The 25,978-nt window shown below is 36.2% G+C and overlaps 1 protein-coding gene across 23 annotated transcripts in view; it reads left to right on the forward strand.

Moving 5' to 3' along the window:
• PARD3 (par-3 family cell polarity regulator) overlaps positions 1 to 25,978 on the forward strand; it is a 424,465-nt gene that overhangs the window by 224,194 nt on the left and 174,293 nt on the right. For 17 of the 23 annotated variants that reach the window (XM_032443027.1, XM_032443040.1, XM_032443035.1 and 14 more), the window contains 5 exons: positions 5,001 to 5,140; positions 6,661 to 6,789; positions 10,618 to 10,656; positions 21,871 to 22,059; positions 22,574 to 22,744. In XM_032443027.1, the coding sequence (XP_032298918.1) occupies positions 5,001 to 5,140; positions 6,661 to 6,789; positions 10,618 to 10,656; positions 21,871 to 22,059; positions 22,574 to 22,744 (668 nt within the window). The remainder of the gene's footprint in view (positions 1 to 5,000; positions 5,141 to 6,660; positions 6,790 to 10,617; positions 10,657 to 21,870; positions 22,060 to 22,573; positions 22,745 to 25,978) is intronic. The other 6 variants (XM_032443031.1, XM_032443032.1, XM_032443043.1 and 3 more) reach the window with 1 other exon arrangement.

A 25,978-nucleotide genomic window follows, 5' to 3' on the forward strand; every position in this document is an offset into this window, starting at 1 on the left:
AAAGAAAGAAAGAAAGAAAGAAAGAAAGAAAGAAAGAAAGAAAGAAAGAAAGAAAGAAAGAAAGAAAGAAAGAAAGAAGGGAAGAAAGAGAGAGAGAGAGAGAGAGAAAGAAAGAAGAAGAAAGAAAAAGAGGAAAAGAGAAAAAGAAAAAGAAAGGGAGAATGAAAGAAGGAAAGAATGTTCATTCTAAACCGTACAACTGCATAAAAATGGGAAGGCAATTATTTGTATTGTTTGGGTGTGTGGCTGCAGTAATTTTATAGACAGCTAAGAGACAGACTTATTAACAGTCATTTGCATGCACAATTATGCTGATATTCTGAAAATATGGAGCTTAGAGTAGGGGCAGTAAAACAACCTTACAGGAAGTATCTAAACTTATCTTGGTTATATTATTGAAGACCCTAATGATGAGAAGATCATCTTTTTTGTTCTGTTCTTGCCTGAGGTTCAGTCCTTAACAAAATCTACTTTCTAGGGTAAAATAATAGGATAATTATTTTGGAAATCATCCATCTACCCACGGACCTCAAGGAACAGTCCATGGTGAAAAAGCAGGAATCTGAAATGCTTCAAACGAGAGCATTTACTGTGATTATTCCCATTAAATGCTCAGCCCTTCTAGTTAGTTTTGTTGTACTGTTATCTCTCTCCTTATAGTTGATAATTTCATAATCCAATGCTTTCATTAAGTGGGGATGTTTTATTTTTTTAATTCAGTTGTTTAAACTACTTTGTGTCACAAACTGCTAATATGTGTAACCAATATCCCTTATTATTTTATGAAACTGAGATTGTGTTCTTTGTCCATGCTTTTTCTGTACAGTCCTTTTCATCTGGAAACTGTTCACCCACGTGGATTTTCCATATTTAGAATGTTATAAAATTTTCTCTTCATCCCTTGCATAAGTAGTAGCAAATTGCCCAATTGTCTCATTATCAAGTATTTTGATAAAATTATTTTAGAGGTGAGATTATTTTTTAAATTGAGGGAGATCTGTATGGAAGTACCTGAGAACTCATGTACATTTTCTTAAATTAGTGGAGAAAAAAGAGCATGAATTACTTCAAGATATGCTTACACTCCTGAAGGGGATAATACTTTAAGAGATGTATTGTAAATAGTGGACAGTATTGGTCTTTCAGATGTTCCTTATTCAGTCTCTGAATTGATGTCCTTTAGAGAGTGACAGGAAAGCACTGGAAGCAATGTCGAGATGACTGCTTTTTGTCTTATGTTCTGGCAGTATTTCTCCCCAGTGGCCCATTTTGCTCTGGAGAATTTAGGCCTGCTGTTGATGCTGATTGAGGACTGCACAATTTTTGATTCAGAGGGGCCTTAGAAAACAGGAAATGTTACTCCAGACACTCTTTGTACAGCCTAGAAGATAAACGTAGCGTTAGTGAGAAATTAAACACTTCTTCACTGGGAGATAACAGAAAATCTAGCAATCTCCTGTAAGGTTTAAAAATTATTTTAACATCCTATCAGTTTATGATTAGACTAATTCCAAATGAGAAGATAGTGTTCATTTTGAACATATGTTTAATGAATTCCATGAAGGATTTTTTTTTCCCATATCTTATTGCTGATAGAACCAATTTTCTCCAAAGCAACAACTGAAGCATCAAATCTGTCTCAATTCTCTTAGTACAGTGCAACTGCTTTACTATTGCTGCTTCTGTTTTTATTCACCTAGGACTTCTTTGTCTTCAGGTAGGAGCTGGCTGAGCACTTTCAGGTAATGTGACCTTAGGAGGTGTGCTCAGAATAGCAGTCAAGAAAAAAGGGGAGCTCTAACTTGCTGAGAGAGCTGCTGATTTCTCAAAAGGAGCCTAAGAATTTGCATTACACAAATTAGTGGGTAATTTTTAAACGTTATTATCACTTGGTGTAATTTGATAGTTGTCAGAGATGACAGCTATAGAGAGAAGACAACGTATTCTACTGTCATTGATTTCAACATCTCTAAGAGACTGAGTTGCACATAGCTTAGATAATCTAGACCTTGTAAGCTAAAGCTCCTGGCTTTGAGTAGGATGACTCTTGTGTTTTCAAAAAGATGGAAATTTCTTCTTTTTTCACCTCCTGTTCTGGTTTGGCATGTCCAGTTTCTCCCATTTTAATGCTTTTTTTTGTTTGTTTGTTTGTTTGTTTGTTTTTTGTTTTTTGTTTTTTTTTATAAATCAGATGTATCAGAGGTGTCTACAGCATGTTTGCACAGTTACCTTGTTACTCTACCTCACAATTTTAGCTTCTCAGGAATGAATATGTTTTAGCAATGGGGAGATATTGTTTTATCCGTTGCTGTTAATGGTGCAACTGAAATGCATGTAGCAGGGATAACTGAATTAATTTTGTGTATAAAAAGAAAAAAAAAAAAAAAAGCTTCAGAACAATCCAGACACTTAAATCATATTTATTGTTGGCCACAGTCAAGCATACCCATTTATCTCCCTGTGTTGTCAATCCTAACTTAAATATAATTAAGTATGGCAGTTTGTGAAGCTGCATTATCCAGCTAGGGGCAGCTCTAGTATACCAGTAGCATAGTGAAGCTGTGAAAAAGCCAGCTGAAAGTGACAGGCAAAAGCTGCCTCATACATAGCTCTAGAAAGCAGCAGAGCAGAATAAAGCCCAGTCAAAGCCCTCTCTTTCAGTAGAAACAAGTAATTATAATTTTATTCTGCTGATATCTGGACTCAGTGTGGATTTTCAGCCTTCTTCTCACTTTGGTAGAGGCTTTCTGAAGATTTGACAGCAGAAAGTGCCGCAGTTTAAGCTTATATCCTGTGCACATTTGTAATGTGAATGTTTCAACTTCTGTTGTTTTTTTTCTGTGGGGGCTTAAAGTGGAGGGTGTGAATGAGGCATCTGGAATGACACCATGATCAATTTGTGGGAATTAAGCTTATTAATAATGAAATATTGTCCTGGGCATGCTGTCACATTCTTATATCACTTTCAAAATCTTACACATAAAATATGTATTCGAACAGCAGTATTCTACTCAGATGCTTAAATTAAGGAAGAGTTAAATTCCGTAAAAAGCAAAGATGATACTTAAAAAAAACCCCAACCTTTCACTTTTATAGATCATTTTCACATGTTGCAAGGAGCTAAAGAGATCTATGAATGTTTGAAGCATCATTAAAATTGTGAGGTCTCCAATGCAAAATATGGATGTTAAGAGATCTAACATTTTTTCATCTGTATGTAATAGCACTGATAAATTTTATATCAGTCTGAAAATGACTGAAGACTTTCAAATTCAAATATCATTTTTTCCCCCATCTATCTTGAATGCTGAAGACATAAGGAAGGGAAGTTGTGTCACTGAATTTGGAACTGATTCAAATTTCCTGAACCATCTGAGCTGCACGCACTTGCAGTGGGTAAATTAGGACTTAGATACTTTCAAGATGAAGACTTTAAAAGTTTGTGTTTCCCAACCCTCCGTCACCTGTGTCAAATTCTTGGTAACAAATTAAATTGTATTACATCTGAGTCAAATATGATTGTGCAGATTTAAGGAATATGTATATAAGCTAATACCAACCACGTTGGACTCTTCCTTCCTTTTTGCATGTGTGAATATTAACCTGCTTAACAGAAAAACTTATCTTAGCAAATGAATGTGGGGAAGATTAAGGCCAAAATTAATTCAGGCTTTAATTTGAAGTAATTCTGTGTGTCTTTCACACAGGATGCACTCAGCTTCCCAGAGGCTCCAGGTTGATAACTGTTGTATAAAACCAGTGACTGTCCCCATGATTTTATACATATACTGTATTGTGCAACTTTTAGGGGCCATATCTATGCATGTGGAAAGAACCTCAGGTAAAAATGATATAGCTGAGACCTAACTGCAAATTACCTCAGTCAGTCAGATAAAAGTCTAAAAATCTAAAATCTAAATCTAGATTGGTCATATGGATGCCTGCCTTGAACTGTAGACATATTTTGACAACTTCTCAGATGTTTCAAATTGATGATGTAGATTCTGCCACTCTGGAGGCTCTCTGTCTGTCTTATTTTCATGCTGACTTAAGTATACTGAGTGGACCTGATCTGATGTGTAATGTTGCAGGGACTTCAACCTAGAGTTTCAAAGGTTGTCAGAAACTTTGGATGAATTGCTTCAGAGGGAAGATCACAAATGAGCTTTTCATGTAGTAGGAAAGACTTCTGTTTGTCCTCTCAACTTGCAGGTTGTAATGCTGGTGGGGTATTGGCATAAGGTACACTTCAGGGATGAATGTTTTGTATATACAAGCAGGCTTTGTTTGCCATATCTACAGGACTTTCTTGCAGATTTATCAAGATCACCTTAGAGGTCTCTGCTTTGCTTCAGTCTGCATCAGCCAGGTGTTGTCAATCACCACAGTGCACAGCACAACCTCTGGGCCTGGCACCAGCCAGCACATTGCTGTGTGGCACCACATGTGTGGGATTTGCTAAGAGCCAGGCCAGAAGCCCACAGGACAGAGGAGTTACTGAAGAAATGAGCAGAAGGAATGAGACCAGGAAGTTACGTTTCTGTCCATTCGTGCCTGTGCCCATATGGGAGCTGACAGGGCTCCTGTATCAGGACTTGCTGAAGGAGTTGCAATAGACAATGAGGGGATTATTGACAATATCCAGATTGACATGGGGGAAGGTGGTGAGAGGACATCAGATATGCTTTGTTTTGTTTCCTTGTCACTCATCTAATCTGAAATAGAAAGTTGGAAATATGGCAGTGACTTGGAAATCATAAGAACAGTGAGTTATATGAAGGGCCTGCTAAGCTGCCTGTGCCAAGAGTTAGTACTTCAGTTATTTTGTGGTTTTTTTTTCCCTTCTCCTGTACAGTAACTATTATATATACATATATATATATGTATTTTTCACGGATTGTATCAATGAGATATTTATAATTTTGCTGAATGAAATTAAAATACAATATAAAATGTAAAAAATGCATTTTAACAAGTAACATTCTACATTCTTTATGCAGGTACAGAAGGCCTGGGATTTAGCATTACTTCAAGAGATGTTCCAATTGGTGGCTCTGCTCCAATTTATGTGAAAAACATCCTTCCAAGAGGTGCAGCTATTCAAGATGGGAGACTAAAAGCTGGAGACCGATTAATTGAGGTGAAGTTGCATTGCATGTCTGTGTTTTGGCATGCACCCACAGAGTAATTCACTCCAAAAACTCTCAGTAGCTTATATGATAGGGGAGTAGTGTTACTGAGAAAAAGGCTACTTCCCTCCTGAAGGGAGGATGTCCTCTAGGGAATTAAATTTCCCTTAAATTGGTGCAGAGCAGATATCTTCCTGCAGACCTAGCTGGCGTGATATAAGACGTCTCCATCCACATCTCTTCATTACTGTCCCTTAGCCAAGTGATACTGGAGGTACAACTGAGATTTGTGTAACTGCCTCTCTGTGCCCTAAGTTTACTGCAAAACTGACAAAGTCAGCTTGAATTATTTCTAGAGCACATAGCCTTCTGTAGTTATTGTAAATGCTGAAGGTATATCAACGTAACCTGGATGACATAGGTAGGAGATTAAGAAGCTTCTAGGAAGACGATTATGGCATCTCAACTGTGTGAGCTGTGATCTTCTATGAGGGGAAAGAAGAAGATGGTTTGCTAACTTCTGAGCACTGAGTTCCTTTGCTTTACACTGTTAATGTGCCCACAGTGTTTATGAAGAGGCCTGAGAATACCTTTCCCTGCCTTCTGCCTTCCTCAAGTTATCTCATGCAATCATACCATGGAAAATTTTCCATTACATACTCCATACTTGTCTGTACTGTGTAAAGTGGCATATGGAGTCCAAGGGGTCAGATTACGGAAAAATAAATAAATAAATAAAAAATCCTGTCCCTATGTTGTTTTGGGGAAAAAAAGTTTTCTAGTTTTGGCACAATTTATTTTAGAAGATATGTTTAGAATGTATGTATACCAACAATGCAGAAACAGGATCATCTTTGGATCACACGTTGGTTTTCGTGAAAAGGATTTTATGCAGAAATTCATGTAAAAATACTGGTAAATGAAATTGCTGTAGAGTATACTGTGAAGTGTTCTGTTGTTGCTTAAGTGCAAGGAAACATTGCTGTCTTGATTCTTGTTTGTATTCATATGTGAAGAATGCATGTTTAATTAGTAAGGCAACATCTGGCATAATTTCTTATGTTCTTGAATGGAAATGAGAAAGAAAAGTGTGATAAATAAGAGTAGTGAGAGTTGAGAACAAGAAAAAGAAAAATGTGAAGAAAGCCAGAAAGGAGACTGACTAGAAGAAGGAAACAGCAAAATAGAGAAAACTACTATAATATTAAATGTGAGTATTTGATAAAAGTGCTTTGAGGTTTTGATAGTAATTTGGCTATAGTTATTATCCAGGTTTCTGAAATATTTATAGACAAAGTGTATCTGGTCTGTTTTTGAAGATCACATAAATATGGTTTGAGTTTATCTATGTGATTTATTTTTCTAATTTACAGCAATTTCTGTAAGTGATACTGAGCCTGGTAGCGGTACTTTTCAGTGGCTTTTTTTTTTAAAATACCAACCCATGAGATTCAGATAAATTTTCAACATGAATTCTAATATTTTTCCTACTTTAGAGTCTAATTAGTTTCTAATATTTCCTTTGTCTCAGGTAAATGGAGTTGATTTAACAGGCAAAACTCAAGAAGAGGTTGTGTCCTTGCTGAGAAGCACCAAGATGGGAGGGACCGTCAGCCTCCTGATTTTTCGACAGGAAGAAACATTCCATCCAAGGGAACTGGTGCGTAAAATAGAGAGAAGCTAAGAGATTTATTTAGATGAATGTGAGCAAATGATCTGATCTTGTCGCCTACTAGTAAACACATGTGGCCAGCCCTGCATATAAGGAAACAAAATGGTATTTACTTTATTTAGGACATTTCACATGAATGTTTATTATTATCTTTGAGATCTAGTATTGGAATTAAATATTTGTTAGTAATGTATAAGTGAAAATTTTACTTTGAGTGAAGATGTTTGCTGTAGAAGAAGCTATTGAATGAACTCTCTTTGAATGCATGGAGACAAGCTATTATTTCATATCTTTCACATGGACAAATCTATGTTTGAAAGCTTGCCATTTATCCCACTACTTGCTCACTAAAATATTTCAGTGCATATACTATTATGCCAAAACAGAATATGTAAATACCTAAAAAGTGGAATATATAAGAAACAGTAGCCTTTTTTGAATATAAATTATATCTCTCTATGCAGCGGAAACCCTGCAGTTATTAATTTAGCTGGATAATTCAAAAAATGTTTCTGAGAAATTTACATCAAATGGAAATAAAATGATGTTTCATACTGTACCTGTTCCACTTGCATAGTGGAATATATATATACAGAAATTTCTCTGATAATTATTCAAGATAATTTCTGTTATGAAAAGATAGACTGTGAATGTAGCAGTCTTACTTTGTTCTGTATTCAATTAAACTGCTGAAGTTATTTATTATTTGTATTATCATAGCTACGTATAGCTCTAAAATAAATTATTTGTCTGTATTATCATAAAAATGGACAAATATAAGTGGCTTGTAGTGTGATGAATAGATTCTATCATTTTTCTATTGGCTTTGTGTTATTTTGAATGCAAAAATAATAGATTTTTGTTTGGCCATTTCAAGACATTTAACATTAGTTTTTTATTTTCAAAAATACAATTAAACCTAGTAAGACAAAATGACAGGGAATGATGCAAATGTATCACAATTTTAGCTCAGTATACTTGGAACATGACTTAAAGTACTGAAGCATATAAGTGCAAGTTAAAATGAAGAGAAATGAACAATTTGAAGTCCTATTATACCCTACATTATTGCTGCACCCGTGAAAGCAATCTCTTTATAATTTCCTATGATGTGTAATTTTCACAGTATTGCTATCTTTCTTAAAGGTGAATGAAAATGCTTTTTAAGTTTTCTAAATAAACTTAGAAATAAGAAAATATATTAATTCTGTGTATATTATTTCTATACTAAAGATAGGAAATTACATAATTAAATAATGCATAATTTAACGTTCTGTTTTGTTTGAATGTCTTGTAAAAACGATATGATGTGAATATGGCAGGTATTTAACCATAGTAATACTTGATTTATGCTAGAAAATAACATGAAATTAGCTGCTTTATGTGAGTTTAACCTTGGTACCCTCCCTGCTGCTGCTCAGTTGATACTCTGAGCTATTTTGGCAGGCATCAGGTTAGAGAAGCCAGATCTGCATGTCAGGTGGGCTCTTCGGTCAGGGGGTCAGTTTTGACCTGTTGTACATTTCTGCAGCTCCAATTGAACAAATTGCACTGTGAGGATCTGACAGTATATGGGTGTGATGATTCTCTGTTGCATAAAGATGTGTTTGTTTGCATTTTGACTTGAAGAAATGTTAGGTATGCTCTGCTGACAGCTGTCAGCAAGCGTAAGCAGAATTGCTGGGGAAGGTGTTGAACTAAAACCCATCATATAGGCTGTTCTTTCTTCTCTGCTAAGAAATGAACTTAAAAGGAAAACATATTTTCAGACAGCTCCTCTCATTGACTTTTCCTAGCTTTATGTTGAAGATAAAAGAAAATTAATATTGGATGAGGGAGGAGGATCTGAAATCATGTTGGTTCATCTTTTTGCCATACAAAACTTCTTTGTCTTTCCATCCTTCCCCTATTTCGGTCATATTTTCTACATTTGTATGCATTAAATTTTGCCTTAATGAGATATGTCTCAGAAACTATAAGCATAAAATCATGTTATTTGATATTATCCATCTCATAAAGTGCTGGACTTGCTGTTCCTTGCTGGGCAGCACTTTGTTAAAACCATTTTATATTTGCCAACATTTGTACAGATAGTAATCCCAATAAAAGAGGTGTTTAAATTTTATGTTTTGGGCTATGACTACATGAACGACTATCAAAAAGTTATTTATCCTTGGGTTTCTTTGTAAGTAAAATGAAGATAATAAAATTTGAGGAGATTTGTGAGTTTAATGTCTTTGATGCACGTTGCCATTATTGTCTTGAAGCAACCTAAAAAAAATGAGTAGTTGTATATAAAACTTACAGGAATGTTAAACTGAGCCCATTGAGGTTATTATGGGATCTTGTGTTGTCACACTGAGAGCTGTGCGTGTGATGGAGAACCACCATTCAGTGTAGCAGCTTCTATAATACAGATAATGGCAAAAGTAAATAAAATGTGGCCACAGAGTATAAAAACAGATTGGCTGGACTCCACTCCTAACAGTGAGATCTGGAAGACCAGTTATGCTTCTTCAGAATACCAGGCATTTTATTCCTTTAGTGTTACCTAACATCAAATATCTAATATCATAGTGTTTGACCACATCACTGAGATTTTCTCATAAAAATCTCATCTACATGCCCCCTTCCATTATGAAAAGAGTGAGGAGTTCTATAATTTAATTCACTGGACTGTCATTATCCTCACAAAGCTAAAGGTAACTTCCTGTGGCATATTTTTGTAGAGCTTGCTACTGTTGAATCTGCTGAGGGATTGGTCTGGGTTACTCAGCTTTTAAGCCACATAAATTCTCAGTGTCAGCAAAGAGAGATGGGCCTGCAGTTAGTTTCCCATATTGTACAACTGAATTTGTCCATTGCTGCTTGTAGGTCCTTTATGTGTTCTTAGCACTTGCCTCCTTCATCTTCCATTTTGTTGGTTGTTGACTGTAGACTAAAGCTAACTGAATGTTTGCATTAACATTTTACCACTACATTTTCTTGTGTTTAAAAATTTCAATCTTCTGCAAGGCTCCAAAACAACAACAACAACAACAACAAAATAAAAAAAATCAAAAAAACTCTAGGTTTTCATTACGGAAGAATATGTGTTTAGCCTGAAAGTGAACATCCCACCAACAGCAAGGTGACCCCTGGGTGTTTAAGGGGGATTTTTGTATGGGTGGACATGGCCTTGGAAGAGCAATATTCCTTATGTGTGGTTCCAGAATTTTTGAGGGATGCAGAATGGTTTCCCAATGATGTATGTTTGCCTTATATGCCCTAAGACACAAATGCAAAGTACAAAAGGGCCCCAACTATGGTATGCTACAAACACCCTTCTTGGATATCCAGTTCTGTTTTTCTGGTTTACCCAAACTCATGGCAAAGGGAAATCCCTTGCTAAAATGTGAATGGATGTTTTTTAAAACAGATATTTAATTAAAATATTTGGAAGGGTTCATCTGGATTGCTGATGTCCTTCTTTGAAGCCCTCAGAGTAGAAGAGAAATGCCAGGGAGAACATCCAAGAGCATTCCACTAGCCAGAAAATGGTATGAGCAGCTGTGGTCCTTCCTTAGCCAGATAGCCACCTTCCTCATCACCAGAATAAGCCAGGTGCACTGGCCTCAGATTGCTGGAGGTTTTTTTTGGTTCACCTCTCATTTAGTGCTAATTTAGAAAAAAAAAATTGAATCAGCGTGATGAATGCTCTTCATTTTTCTCTTACCATTTCATGTCAGAATTAGACCTCCTTGCTTATCCCCCTACTAATAGATAGTTTATGTCGTATATAGCTGTGTTCTTATTCATTTTTCTTACTTTCTTTAGAATGCAGAACAAAGCCAGTCACAAATTCCAAAGGAAACGGTAAGAGCTTTGTCTTTTCCATACTGGAAGACTCACAAATGTTTTGAAACTGATATGGCACTTCTCCATCAAAGTTTCACAGATTCTCCTTTCACATTATATACTGTAGATGGCTCTCTCTAGCTTTACATTTTAAGTGCATTTTTAATGTAATTTCAAATACTGTTTGAATATCATGTACAATTCAATTATTAGGTATGTTCAAACGCTATTTGAAATCACCTCTTTTTATACACAAAGACCTGAAGTTGGATTGGTAATAGTAAGCTCTTAGTTTGTGTTACTTTTGGAAACTTAATTATTTAAAAAATGATTATGAGTCCAAAACTTGAGATACAAAAAATTAAGTACTTTTAATGTAAATCTGAATTGACCTTCATACCAAACTAGGATTTCTTAGTTACTCTAAAGAAATTATAGAAAAGTAGTACCAAGTGTAACCCTATGAAGACTGCAGCAGGTTGTATGTGATGCATCAGTGAGGCTGCGTACTGTTTATAAATCTCTCCAATCAGTGGGGTGGACTCAGTTTTATTACAGATTATACTGACATACTAACATGCAAAATAAAAGATTTTATGAAATATTAACATAGGATATTACAAGAAATGCACCTTCAATGTATGTCACATATGAGTTAAAACTGTACTTCAAGAAGCTCCATTCAATTAGGTACCTATTTCAAAATTAAATATTAAATTGGATTATAGAGAAATTTCATGGGTTCGTGCGATTTGAAATTAGCTAGAAAAGCTTCTGAAAAACAGAAGAAGTGATTCTAGATGAATTGGAATGCCTTGTCAGTGATGGTGAGATAGTATCTGAGATTAAATCGAGTTTAGAAAAGAGTCATTACAGTTTGGAGCATATATGGGTTGACATTATCAGTGTTTTGTCCAATGCAATGTAGCCGGCAAAATAAGCGTTTGGGTTGAAGGCAGCAATACTTGCTTTTATCCTCCGCCTTACGTTTTTCTTATACATCCTCTAGTCTGAAACTCATCTGCATAAGTGCTTTGCACTACTGTAGGTATATCATTGTGTCTGACATGTCTCACGGTTTCTTTTTAGCACATCTCTACAATGCATGCGTGTTCTTATCTTCTTAGTTTCTTCTGCTGATATGTGAGGAGATCAAAGATCAATGCCCAGGGTAGCATTTCTGCCTGTAATTGAATACAGTTGAAAACAATTTGTGGGCGCAGTCATGTAAGAGTGTCCTGCTTTTAGGAGTTACATTGAAATTCTGCCACAAAATCTCACTAAGATTAGGCAAATTGCCTATTGGGTATTTATATAAAGTAATTGCTTATCTTTTGCAAACTTAATGTTTTGTAACAAATTCTATGGTGAAATCCTTTCTCTGCTGTGTTCTGTTCCAACTTCCCTGCCTCTTCTAAGACGAGTCCAAAGAAAGAAAGGCACTCTCATTTCTCCTCCATAGGTGTGAGCCATACATTTCTCATTAAGAAGGGGATTATGCAGGAGCAACAGGGAGCATATGAGTAACTAGGGATTGCTGAAAAACTGTGCTTGAATCAGCCAAAAAAGCCCAATCAAGCCTTAGAAATAAGGAAGTGAATTGGGAAACATGCAGAGATACACAGTGAAGGAATGAAGCAAGAAAGATGGTCAATACAAAAATATCTTTTCGCAGAATGTTTTGTTTTCTGTCATTATGGAGTGAGACCTTTCTTTAAATGAAAGCTAAAAGCAATAGTGACCAATAGTAGGAGCACTAAATGTCTTAAAATTTCCCCCTTCTGGGTGAAAATAAAAACATAGACTATATGTGAAAGGTGTCACTGAGTGTTTAAGATGCACAATGCTTTTGTTCTTACCTCCTCCCTTCCAATCCTCTTTGCTTTGGATATGTGTGATACTACCTTTCTTCAGAACTGAATTCCCTCAGTTGCACATTAATAATGCAGTCACACACTTGTTTTCTTTTTTAATTTATTTTTGTATTTTAAAGTGCTTTTCATTACTTTATTTTCCTTCGGTCTGCCTCTATCTCTGTTTATTCATCCTCTGTCTAATTTTCAGGTCTTTGCGATTTCTATCTTGCAATTTCTGTTTCTGTGCGTGCTCTGATCTTTGGGCTGTTAGTTGAGAGGTTTTATACTCTGAGAGTCAAGGACTTGATTTAGTAGAAAGCAAAGCAAAATAAAAGAAAAGAAAGGACAGAAAAGTGTGATGAAAGCAGTGAAGCTATAGAAATGAGAGAGGTGAAGTACAAAAATCTGCTTCTAATTTAAAGGGAAAATGGCTGTAGGGTTGTTTTTTTAATGGCTATGTCTTTGTAGAGAAATAGGAGAAAAATGCAATCTTGAAAATAAAGATGAAAAAAAAAAACAACCACCAAACCCCTGAAAATGGAAAGCCTGAAATAAAATTTATATGTAGATGCAAGAATATGAAGCCTAATTTTTCAGTGTGTTATTAACACTGAGGGGTTACATTCATGAAACTGCTTGTTTGAAATGCTTTATACTAGAATTGTGGCACTTGAATGCAGTACTTAAAACCTTCATGCATATAGTAAAAGTAAACCTTGACAATTGGTCTCCTTAATTTATGTATGGCTTGAAATCACTGAGTGGCTTATTACTTACTTAACTGCCCTTCCAAGAAAGCACAAAACTTCATATTTTGTGCACCTTCACAGAATATAGTTCTTATATTCTCATTGAGGACCTTAAATGAGGGGTTGGCTTAACGTGCTAGCTCTTTGGCTATCCATAAGAAATTCAGCTTGCTAATGAATCTTCAGCTCTCTCCATTAAGTGTGCCCTAGTGAAAACAGGGTGGATGTTTTTATTTTCTATTTGCAGATGAATTGAACAGGCCTTTGGTTTAGTCCTTGTGCAAATCTCCTGTATCTCATTCAAAAGACCTGTTTTGCCCAGGCACTAGTTGTAAACATTGGTATAGCTGATGACAAAATTGAACAGATGCACCTATTTCTGAACATGGTGATTATTTGGAATGTAGGAGAATGACCGTAATATGAAAACCAGTAATTTATCATTATTACATTTCTGTTTCCAAGCATAATTATCTTAATCTTGTTACAGAGCATTGAAATGAACTGTTAATTATGCTATGTAAAACATCTGCCAATTAATTTTTCCCCCATATTCTTTGAAAGCCAATAGTGTTTCAGTAATATTTTGCTTTTACAAGTGTCACTCACTGTTTGTTTTCTGAATTCAAACTGGCAAGTTAACTTTCAAGTAAGCATAGTGCTAGAGAAATAATAATTACTATATAAGTGTATTAGTATTTTCTACAAGGACCTTGTCTGTTAGTAAAGAAGTTCAAAGTTAGACTCCATTTCCTGGCCACACACAGCAGTATGGGAAAGCTTCAGTTTCCACTGCTACAATAGGTGATCCAACCTTCTAAAAATTGAGCCAAGAATTCACATTTACTCATACCAGCCAAATCTACTGGAAGTGCTGACATCATTAGATACAAAATTATTTGATCAAATGTGAAACCTGCTATTACCTTCATGATGTTTAGGAATACTAAAAATAACTGGTGTTGGTTGTTTTTATATCTTTTTTATTGCAATGGTGAGAGACAGAAGGGTGATTATGATGCATACAGTGTACTGTTCTGAATGGTTTTGGTTCTGTTTTTCATAAAGTTGTGAGATAAGAAGCAGATCAAATGGAACAAGGGAATGAGTAATCTGCAGGTGAGTGCTGTGCTTAGAGTAGGGGGTACTTTATGATTTAGTAGCTTGTTCTGGGGGCATTAATGGACAGAATGGAGACATAACTTGTAAATAATTAATATAATATTTGAGTGCCTGTGCTTGTGAATGCTCTTTGAATAATTAGAATTCCCAGAATGATCAAGGGTAATCCACCAGCACTTCTCTGTTACGCTGTGCTTGGGACTGACCCTATGGCTCATAGCTTTGTCTCATTTCCCCACGAGACTTAGTTGGGCTGTAGTGTGACTGTGGCACAGAGTAAGAAGTGGCCACACAGACTCACTTTCTTCTGAGGGAGCTGGGAGTGCAGTACAACTGTAGTCAGTATCTCAAATCTTAGATCTGGAAAACTTGCTGGACAGTTTCTTGCAAGCCAAGGCATCCCTGACACTGAGGTTCTATACCAGTTTTCCTCAGAGAAGCTTGCAGAATCACCCTGAAGCCCCAGTATGGTCCTATTATTATTCACCATTATTGTGCTGTTTCCTACATACCAGCCTCACATATTTTGGATAATGAGAAGCTGACTGTATAAGGTATTTATAATTCAAACATCAGATATAGGATTGGGACCGAAAGGGGCCCCCAGGTCCTTTGGTTGGTCATCTGCTAGCACAGACAATGTAATCATGGGTTCTTCCAAACACTTGGATTAACATGGGTGAGCACATAGTTTGTGTCATTGCTTAAAAATCCTTTGAAAACTCACTGATTGTGTACAAAGCTTGCTTTACTTGCCTTTAGATGCTGGTGTTAATTCTTTCTTGCTTTTAAATCCTGGGAAAAACAGTGAGATGAACTGGTTTGCCACGGTTGCCTGAAAACCTCTAGCAGAAGTAGGAGTGAGATGTGGGGCACTCCCAGTGCCCAGTACGAGTTCCTTGTCCTCAACTTCTACAAAGCTGTTGTGTTGCTTTCAACTTTGTTATTCTGTCTGGCTTTCCCAGACACTCTATCTGTTTCTTTAGTCTTTCAGGTCTTACACAGCCAATAGCCCGATGAGGGAAGTATAAAGATTTTTAGGGAGCTGTGTCATTAGTGTGTTGTGCATTGAAGTTTTTCTGGGACAAGGGATAGTACAGAGAGCTGTAGATTTATAGACTTCTTTGGCAAAGCAGACACCTGCTGTGTGTCTAATCCCTTGGTTTTCATTTCTCCAGGATAAGCATCTGTACAAAAAATAAAAAAATAAAGAAAAAGAGAGAGGTTAGCATTACAATTGTGTATTTGTTTCAGAGCATACAGTTAGAGCATTAAGTTTGAGTAGAGGCAATTTGGAGTGGGTTATTTTGATCTTAAATGATAGATGATAGTCATTATGGTAAATGTAACATATAATGAATGAAATATTTTTAGTGGTGTGATCAGTTGATTTTAAACATAGAATTTTGTCTGCTTAAAACAGTTCCTACAACACCCCAGATCACAATGTTAGCATTAGGAAGAATAATGTTAGGATAGACAAGCAATGGTGTTCATATACAGATAAATAACAAACATGTGGATGTACTTAAACATGGGCTTTTGCAAAGCTTTGATTTTCATACTAAATGAAAATCACATGCTAGAATTTTTTGTGCTTCAGAAAAAAAAATAATAATTTTTTTCCTAAACCATTTTTAATCCATCAAAAGCATTAAACTGAAGACATTTTTAGAATTTGGGACATGGTTTTGATACTAAATTAAATCCTTAAAATGGACGGAACTGGAAGTATAACAAGCCTGTTTTGCAGTATTTTCATGAGCTTGCGTTTCTGTGTGGAGGAACGTACCAAAGTTAATCCACATATAATATGCAAAAATATTTTCCTTGATGGGATTAAAATTAAAGCAGACCATGTTTCCCTTAAAATCTTAGAATTCAAATATAGTTTCTGATATTTAGCAGCTGCTGTTTGATTTGAACAAGAGTGCAGTATTTGCCAGATGTGACATATTAACTTAGCTAATATGAATAATGAGTCTCAGTGTATACATGCAAATAAGATTCATTAGTGTTTATCTAACATATGGGAGATATTAAAATACTTAACCTAGGAAGAGTCAGAAAGAGAAAGCGAACGCAGGAATTTTAGTTGATTATTTGGCTTGTGCCCTATTATCTTTTTATAATCTAGGTAAGTAGATGCTTTGGACCCTTTCAACCTGTAACACAGGACATGGTTGTTTGATTTAAAATAATAAAGGGAAGGGAAAAGGCCTTATAGCATTTCAGGGGGAAACTCAGATGGAAGCACGGAATGCACAGGTCGCTCTCCAATCAGGAGGAACATGTTTCTTTGCTGGAGGACCAGTTTGAAATCAAAATAATCTGCTGTTATATTTGTCCGTGGTGCTTTACCATACCAGGGTGTATCAGCTCTCAGTTATTCCTACTTCAGAGGGGCCTCAACTGAAGTCAGAGAGGTGTGTTTTGGGCCACCTACACTGTTCTGTTTTCAGTATCTTTGGCAGTAATACATCTACATTTTAAAAAGGACCAAACATTGCCCCCCACAAAACAGCTGCTAATCAATGGAGCTGTTGTTTTGGTTCCTTAGGGCTGCTTGATATACATGTTGGATGTCAGTATATGTGGTAACATATGATAAAGTTGAGTATCATCATGCTTTGGTGTATTTCAGTTCGGAAGGTTACCTGATGTGACAGCAGTGTCACCTACTTTACCTGAAGGACAAAACAATTAGATCCATCTCTGAGGTCAAGAACGTCTGTGTAATACCTAATTGGCATCTCCTTTCTCCCACATGAACAGTGCTAATTTCAAAAAAAGATTTTGTTCTGTTCAAACAGTACTGAGACAATCCTAACATACAGGATTTGTGATTTCTTATGTTCACAGGTACACTTTAAGAAAGGAATAAACAATGAATACTGTATTAAGATCCTCTAAAGATTGAAAATATCCAGGAAAGGGCTGTGCCTATAGTCTGGCTGCCCATTACTGGAACCAAATGAACACATCTGTGTATTTGTATATTCAATTCCTTTTACTTTTATAACCTATGTTTCTTAGACCTGATGAGCTCTTGGAGGTCCATGGAAATTCAAACTTCAAGCCTTTCAAGAACTTGGGATTTTCAGACCAGGCAATTAAAATAAAATAATAAATAAATAAAGACACATTTGTGAGGTGGATAGAATAACAAAATAAAAATTAACAGAGGCTAATAGGCTTAGGGCTGCACTGTGAAGAGACTGTACACACAAAGATTTAGGGATGGGTAAAATGGATGGTACTGATGAAGTCATTAGAGGTATATAGTGTGGTTTGTACTCTAGTTACTTAATCTATCACATCAACATAATCATCACATAAGACAGATGAGTTTGCTTTTGTACAGCCATGTATGTGTTTATACAGGAGCACTGCAAATGTTCCCATTTGTGTTGTATACATAAGTCTGAAAGATAGTTACCCTGTAAGTGTGGGATACAGCTCTATTACAGGCTTCTGTGAGTGAAAACAGCAGAGCGCTGGATTTTGCCCAGAGTCCCGTGATTGACTTCTTTCTTTTCTCTGTACATAATCACAAAGTAACTTGCAGGCAAGTTTCAGTGGCTCAGTAGCTGCTGAGAAGTCTGCATGTCTAAGCTTGCAAGAGAATGAACTTCTCTGTAGAGAATGCAGCCGGATTTGTAGCTGCAGCGAGCCACTTTGAAAGCCTGTCCCAGCTTGATTGAAAATTGCTTCCACCGTTAGGTGGGAGGAGGTTTTTCTTTTTTGTTAGCTTTTTCTTTTCACCCATCTCACGCTGTTTATTCACCAGCTGAACCCTGATGAGATTTTATAAAGGTTGGAAGTCCCAAGCACGAAATTACTTTGTAGCCTTTAAAACATAAAAGGAAAGTAGTAGATGCTGTTACTAACAAGATGCAATAAGTATCTACTGTCAAAGCACATTTTAATGTTATTTCTAAAATTATATCAGATTTTATAATGGATTTATGGATTATTTTATAATGGATTTATAATGATCACAAACTGATTTTATATGAAAGAGTAATATATTTTCCCTCCCTTTATGTTTCTTTAATCCCTGTATATCTCCAAACATCGCCATCATTTTGTTCTAATGAGTAAGTTTAGCTTTAAATTTACCATATATTTATACTGCATTTAAAAAGTGAAAAATGTATCTCAAATGTCATTTAGCATAAATTGATGCTAAGTATGAATTCGAAGAAAAAAAAAAATGAAAAAAAAGTCACCTACATAAATTATCACCAATCGAATTTTTATTACAAATTACATACTTGAGCAGCTTCATTCATCCAGCTGAAGTCATTTCAGATGACCTTTTCCTCAGCAGACTCTGTCTGAACAGAATATTGTTTTGCCGTTAATTGTTTTGGATGTAGTGTGTGAAAAATCTCAAGGGAGTTGAGTTTTGTTGCTGCGGGTTCATAGTACATAAATTTGCTTGCACGTTTACTCCTGGTCTGTCAAGGTATATGAAGCAATAAATTTCTCCCACAGATCAACTAATCATGAAAATAGTGTTGAGGTGTTTGATTGACACAGTGAAGATGTTAATTTAGGGTATATCAAGATCAAATGGAAGTTATTGCAATTAGGAAGTGATTGTGTTCTCAGTGTAAATTTTTAAATGATGCATTTTAGATTTCTGTGCATTTTTATTCTGTTTCGTGGATGTATTAGAAAATTTCTGTGGTTTATTGCATTTAGATTCTTATCACGCAGTACAGTTTCAATGTAAATTTTTCTTTATGGTGGTAGGTATTTAATTAATTGGGGAAAATCAGTGCCTATTTAGTATCTCTGTAGTGTAAAGCACTTTGGTTAAAAAGGATTTGGTCAATCTTAATATATTTCTATATTTATTCCTTTATTTATATATTTATCATGACTTTTGGTTCAAAATATCAGTGTCAAGCTGAAATCTCATTGCTCATTTCTCAGAAAATGACTCCCTTTGTTCACACCTAGAGTTTCCTGACAAATATATAGTCCTTTTCCATACTTTGTATGAAATACAGTTTGTATTCAATGTATCACATATAGCTAGGCCTTCTTCAGAACTGTAATGTAGCATACAAATGTTAAGAGTCTGTACTTTCATATCCACAGTCCTTGGATCCTAAAGGTTCACTTTTCAAATGCCATATTACTCTCCAGTGTGCTTTGGGTAGAAGTTGTGGGGCATCTCCACACCCAGGTGTCTGAAGCTCTGTATTGGAATTGGATTGTTTCCATGTTTAAGTCTGTAGAAATAGGCAATGGAAGAACTGCATTAGGAGCGGGGCTGAGCTGACAGAGCAGCTCTTTGGGCTCAGTGAGGAGAAGCACCAAGACCATCAGCCCATTCCGTGGGGACACTGACAGAGGGTCTCCAGTGGGCCCATTTGCATGGAGAAAGGTAGCAAACAGACTGTGAGGAGAAGCAGTTCAGTGGCCTACACTGGACAGTGGCTGAAATGCTTGTATTTTTTTGTGGAACATTGGAAAACATTGAGGAAGAGAGGATTGATTGTAAGTTTATAATAACAGTAGTGAAGAATAATCTAATGAGCTCATGTGCTTTGGAGTACCCATGTGTCCTGCCTTGGATTTATCTCCCTTTTGGCTCCCTAGGTTTTTGTCCTGCTATTACTTAACTATTTGTTAAGGATAATGAAAGCAATCAGTGTTAAGAAAAATCAAATGTAGTGTCTTTCTGTCTCAGATAGCTTTATTCTGCAGCTACCTGAAAAAAAGTGGATCTCAGCTGTATCATGCAGCTAGTGCTTTTGTGATTTAAACACAAAATTGGCGTTGTAGTTTTGTCAAAACATGAAGATTACGTTTTAAATCCAGTATTTTTAGCATGGACTCAGCAGACATTTCCACTCCTGATAGCAAGCACATGCAACGCTGAATTGCACAGCCAAGAGATGTGCTTGGATAATGGGATTCATAAGCAAGCTGATCTGGCACTTGGAGAGGGGGATGTTAAGTCTGTATTACGCTTTGTTATAACCAAGAGATGGTTATACGTGTGTATGTAGTGCAATAAAAAGAGCTGGTGAACACATTAAGGCTCATGCTTTTAATCAAATGGGAAAAGACAGAGCTCCTGTTTTCCTTCCCCTGGCTGTTCCAGTGCTCTCAGCAATCTGAATTCCTTCCCATGTGACATTTTCACATTGAATTTCTAGGTCAGTGGTGACAAAACTAGCATGCTTTGCCCAAACTGATAATCTCAGTCTGCTGTACTCCACATGGCTTTCACATCCAGCTCTGCAGTAGTCTTTGTTTGGATTTCAGAAGAGCCTGTCAGCTTTGGATTTCCTCAGATCTTAGAGACAGAGATGGTTCAGCAAGCAAAAGTTAACTTGCGGTGCATCCAGTCCTGCTTCAGCTGTTTGAGAGTAGAGAGAACAGGAGCGAGATCTGCAGAGATGAGAGTGACATGGGAAAAATGGGTATGAAATCAGAGTCAAAAGGAGAGATGATTTTAGTAAATCTTATTTGCCAAGATTATGGAAATTTTGGACAGACTAATTCTTCTAGAGTGGAACTACTGACTCCTGGACATTCTGGTGGATGTTCTCTTATGGTTTCTTCTTCATGTGGGTGAGAATCAAACCACACACTTACCCTCTCTATCATCTGTCCTAAGCACCATGTCCACACCTGCTGCCCCTACAAGTGCCACTGCTCTTCTGGGGCTTCTCAGAGACCCTGCTCCAATCCATCTCCAAGGCTGGGCCACTTTTGAGGTGAAGCGAGAGGGCACTCAACTTCCCTTCAAGACTTTTCAGAGCATTGAGGTTTCTTGAGCAGTGCCAGGGACACTGGCGGGGCTGTGATTATAATTCCAGGTGTTCAAAATCTGGGATTGTCCCAGTGAAGCTAAAACAGTGTGGAGGGCAGTAAAGAACCAAAGATGCGGGTAGGAGGACACAGAAGGGAAGAGCCAGAAAAGATAGGAAAATTGGCATGCTGAACTGGATTTGACGCTAAGCTTGGCAATAGCAGAGATGTGCTGTTCAGATCTCAGCTGTGTAATATTCTGTTTTTCTTAATACAGCTAGTTTTAAACAAAATGAGGGGAGTTAATAGATTTTGAATTTAATTTTCTCACAAGTAGTTTCTCCCCATGAATCACAAAGATACCACAGATTATGATGATATTTTAAAAATGCCGTAAGTTGTCAAATCAGAAAATATTTCAGATATGGCTTTTTTTTTTTTTTTTTTGGCTAATAAGATAGTTTATGTGTGTTGGCATTAATGACACATTCAGTAATGACATACTATTCAATTATTTTACTAGACAGAGAAGCGCTTAGACACAAACATATTTCTGATTCTAGGCATCAGCTGGAGGTGATAGAAAATACATTATTTGTTCGTGATTCTTCAAACAATTATTGTGGAAAATATTGTGTCATTGCCATTGAAAGCATTTTCCCGAATTCTGATATCTGTGGATGGAAGAGAAATGCTCTTCTGTAATCCCATGTTAATCTTCCTGACAGAAAGCAGAAGAAGAAGAGCTTGTTCTCACACCTGATGGCACCAGGGAATTCTTGACATTTGAAGTTCCACTTAATGACTCCGGATCAGCTGGACTTGGTGTGAGTGTCAAAGGAAATCGGTCAAAAGAAAATCATGCTGATTTAGGAATCTTTGTCAAGTCCATCATTAACGGTGGTGCAGCATCCAAGGTAAGAAGGAACATCTATGTGCTTTGTCTTCCTCTGTTTTCCAGAATTATGCTATTCTGACAATAACCACAGGTCCAAAAATGAGATTGCTCTTTAAGTAGCATTTTTGAATTGTGCCATTGGAGGTAACATTTTGATTTCTACAAAAAGTCTTGTTTAGTATTGGATGATTTTAACAGCCTTTAAAGATTCTAGGGAGGACTCAAGCAATCTCTGCTAGAGTTCACTTAGAACGCTGTTTATTCTAACAGATTATGCTAATGGATTGAAGTGCAAGTCTGTGAATGATTGGAAAAGATATTTCCTACAATGACTGCAGTAGAAGCTATTACATCAGTGTCCACTTAGCTATAAACTGTTAGGGCTTAGTACAGCTGTTTGATTCTTTTTCATTTTTTCCCCTCTGTCCATCAGACTACCTATTATATTATTATATATTAGTATATATATTATTATATTCCTACATATAGCCCACCATATTTTGTGTGACTGGAGATAACCTTTCCTTTTCTAGGATGGCAGGCTTCGAGTGAATGATCAACTAATAGCAGTAAATGGAGAATCATTACTGGGCAAAACAAATCAAGATGCTATGGAAACTTTAAGAAGATCCATGTCCACTGAAGGAAACAAACGAGGAATGATTCAGCTTATTGTGGCAAGGCGAATAAGTAAATGCAATGAGGTAATACACTTCTGATATTGAGGTTGGGATTTTTAACTTCTTCTAAGTTATTTCTCTTTATAGGAGACATCCCGTTTCTTCTGAGACTAGGAAAATAATATTTGAGGATCTAAAGAAAGAGAGAATTACAAAATGATCTGAATTTCAGTGTTAGACATGTTAACCTTATTATCAGATCAATAAAGTTTTTCTTTTGAGTATTTTCATCAATGGATAACAGGAAACACTGAATAAAACTGTATTGATTTTGTAATTGGATCCCACTGCTTATGTGATTTCTGTTCTTTGAAGGTATTAATGCAGGTCTATTGAATCTTTCATTTATAGACTTAGTGTCAATTGACTTGCTTCTTTGTCACTTTGAATTTTTTTAAATGAAGAGTAAAGCTTATATATTTCATTACCGCATTTTATCTACGCAATTAGAAGTTCCATTTAAAGATTCTTCAAAACTAGATGCAAATAATTCTGCTATTTCTGATTTTCAATATGTTGTATCTTGGCCTTCATTTCAGGGAAGTACAAAGCACTGAATTCAGGGCTCAGTGCTGATTCTTTTTCTGATATTCTTTGCTGCTCCGGTCTCCTCCAGTGCTGTGTTAATGTGTTGATGTTTTGAAATGTTTTTGTGATTTGTATAAGTTTTATCTTTTAGATTAATGTAAACAATGTTATCTAGTAGAAATATGTGGACATATGATACTGAGAAAGGCTGCAGATGCTGTCTAGGACTGAGCTAGACTTCAAAATGATTTTGATGCATTAGAGAAATGCACTGAGTTAAATAAGATGCGGCTGAATGGCAGATCAGGGAGACATCTGTTCTTAAGACATCTAAAAGTCATTCATTCACTCTTGCTAACACCAGTAAAGTCTTATCAGGATTTTTTTTTTTCCTTGAGCATCATCCTTCAAAGATGATGTGCACAAATTGGTTTAGTATTGCAGATCCTGCCTAGGGGGAAAGGGCAGGGTTTACTTTTTAATGTGCAAAATCGATCTTTAAAAAATTCCTGTTCCTAGCTACTTATTTGAAAAACAGCTTTGTTGATTGAAAAAGATACTAGTTCCTCTAAAAGTATTAAGCTTTTCCTGACTGAGTGCTTATACATAGCTTTAATAAATATGCACACACTGCTGGAAAACCAGTTTGGATGCCCGCTGGTTTCTCACCTGGTGTTGAACGAATTCTGACCTTTTAATATTCGAAAATGTCCTGTGTTAGCGAGAGTTCTGAACTCCAGAGGGTACAGATTCTATCAGTTGGAGACTTCCTTAAATCTAGACATTTCAGGTGTATTTTGTATGTTTCTACATAGGAAGAAATCTTTAATCTTTTCCAGTGTTTTAATTTTTTCTTCTAGGGTGGGCATGGAAAGTGTTCTTTCTAATTTTAATTAAAGTCTTCTAGAACAAGTGCATCTAGACAGTATTTATAAGCATAATGGAGCAGCTCCTTAGATCTGTTAGTATTGCCGATCATTCACATTAAGAATAATCTGCCCTACATCTGTTTGATATTTATGTAATTATTGTTTGCAGAAATCATTTGGCAAAAGTGGCATAGCTTACAGTATTTATGATCTAAATGAAGGAAATGATTTTAGAATCAGATTTAAATACACTGAGATGGGTTTGTATCAGCAGAAGGGTGAGAAACTGTATCTGTCTGAGCCTACATTAGTGGGTTTTGTGCATTTCCTAACACCTTTATAAAATAGTGAGGTGAGCCATCATGATTTGGAAAAGTGTTGATGTGCAATTATTGGTACAGTGATAATCTTTATTTTTTGGTAACCATTTATTCTCAGGAATACATGCTGTCATCCCATTCAGCCAAGAGAAATATGTTGTAAATACTCTGCATATTTGAATATGCTGAAGGCATAGCCTGCACTGACATAAAAGTATTTACCTGCTGAGATGGCAACATTGAAGAATGTTTTCTGAAAGCCTTGCAGGCTCAGACTTCAGTGAAATGCAAAGCAAAGAGGGATTTTTTTCTTGCCATTTGGGAATTAAACCCTAATTCCTTTTTTAGAAATTATAAGGATTTAAACTTTAGATATTACTCTTACATAAGATTGATTAACTATGTTAATGTTATTTACGTATATTACATGAAGATCATATATGAGCATAATGCTTAGGTAGTTTAGCCCCCAAATAATGCATGTGTAGACTGAGACCCCTCTGGAGAGCAGCACTGTGTGGCTGAAGCTTGCAGTGATGGTTGTTTTCCCAGGGTGCATTGCATGTTGGCCATGTCTGTCTAGATTGTGCTTAGCTCAGCAGTTTTGATTTTTTAGATGCTCTGGTACATAAGGTGTTGAATAGAATATTCCTGTAACTGCTATCAGATTGGTGTAAAGTCTTTGTGAAGATTTTTAATATCTGGAAAAAAAATCCAAAAACCAGGGCATCTGTCTGAAGGCAAATTCAAGAGCTTGTAGGTAAGGAACAAAAGCATCACACAGGTAGATCCGGTCACACATTTCAATTGCTTGTTCTTCAGGAAAGAGTTTTTACTTTCTTTTCTCAAAGACAAAAAGATATCTTTACATTTACACAACTCTTTATTTTACCTGGTATTTCATACGGGTTTGCCTCTCTTTTTGTTCTCCAAAAGTGTCACCTCAAACTAATAATAATAAAGATCCTGTTCAATTGATTCCTTTCCTGTGTTGATTCAGGATTGTATGTGCCCATGTGACTGACAAAAATAAATAGCTTACACTCTCGTTAGTCTTGCAGAACCACAGTTAAGTGGAACAGAGCCTGATTATATTCCCTTTAGTGCTTTGTCAACAGAATTGTTTATTCCATTCCATTCCGGTGACATGGTCAGTGCCGCACCACAGCCCAAGGTCAGGCCTCTGCCTCCTGGAATTCCTTGCCCTGCTTTGGAGCAACCCCAAGCATCTCCGGAGGGGAATTAAGCTTGTGGAATCTGTACAAGGGGTGATTATACCAACACAAGAAAGAATTATGTTCAGCGTCTGGATGATAAAAACATTTGCTGTCTGTCTGATTAAAAAAAAAAGAAAGAAAGAAAAAGTAAAAAGAAAAGAAAAACAAAAGAATGCCCTGCAGAGAGTTTGAATTGGATTTTAAGGAAGTTGTATGAATAACAAGTTATTTTATTTTTAATGTTCATTTTAATAATTAGTCCTATGCATTGTGAGGATGGGAGAATTGGTTTGATATTGTAGTACTGCAGAGCACTGTCCCTTT

Source organism: Coturnix japonica, chromosome 2 (assembly GCF_001577835.2).
Source record: "Coturnix japonica isolate 7356 chromosome 2, Coturnix japonica 2.1, whole genome shotgun sequence".
Taxonomy (NCBI): Eukaryota; Metazoa; Chordata; class Aves; order Galliformes; family Phasianidae; genus Coturnix; species Coturnix japonica.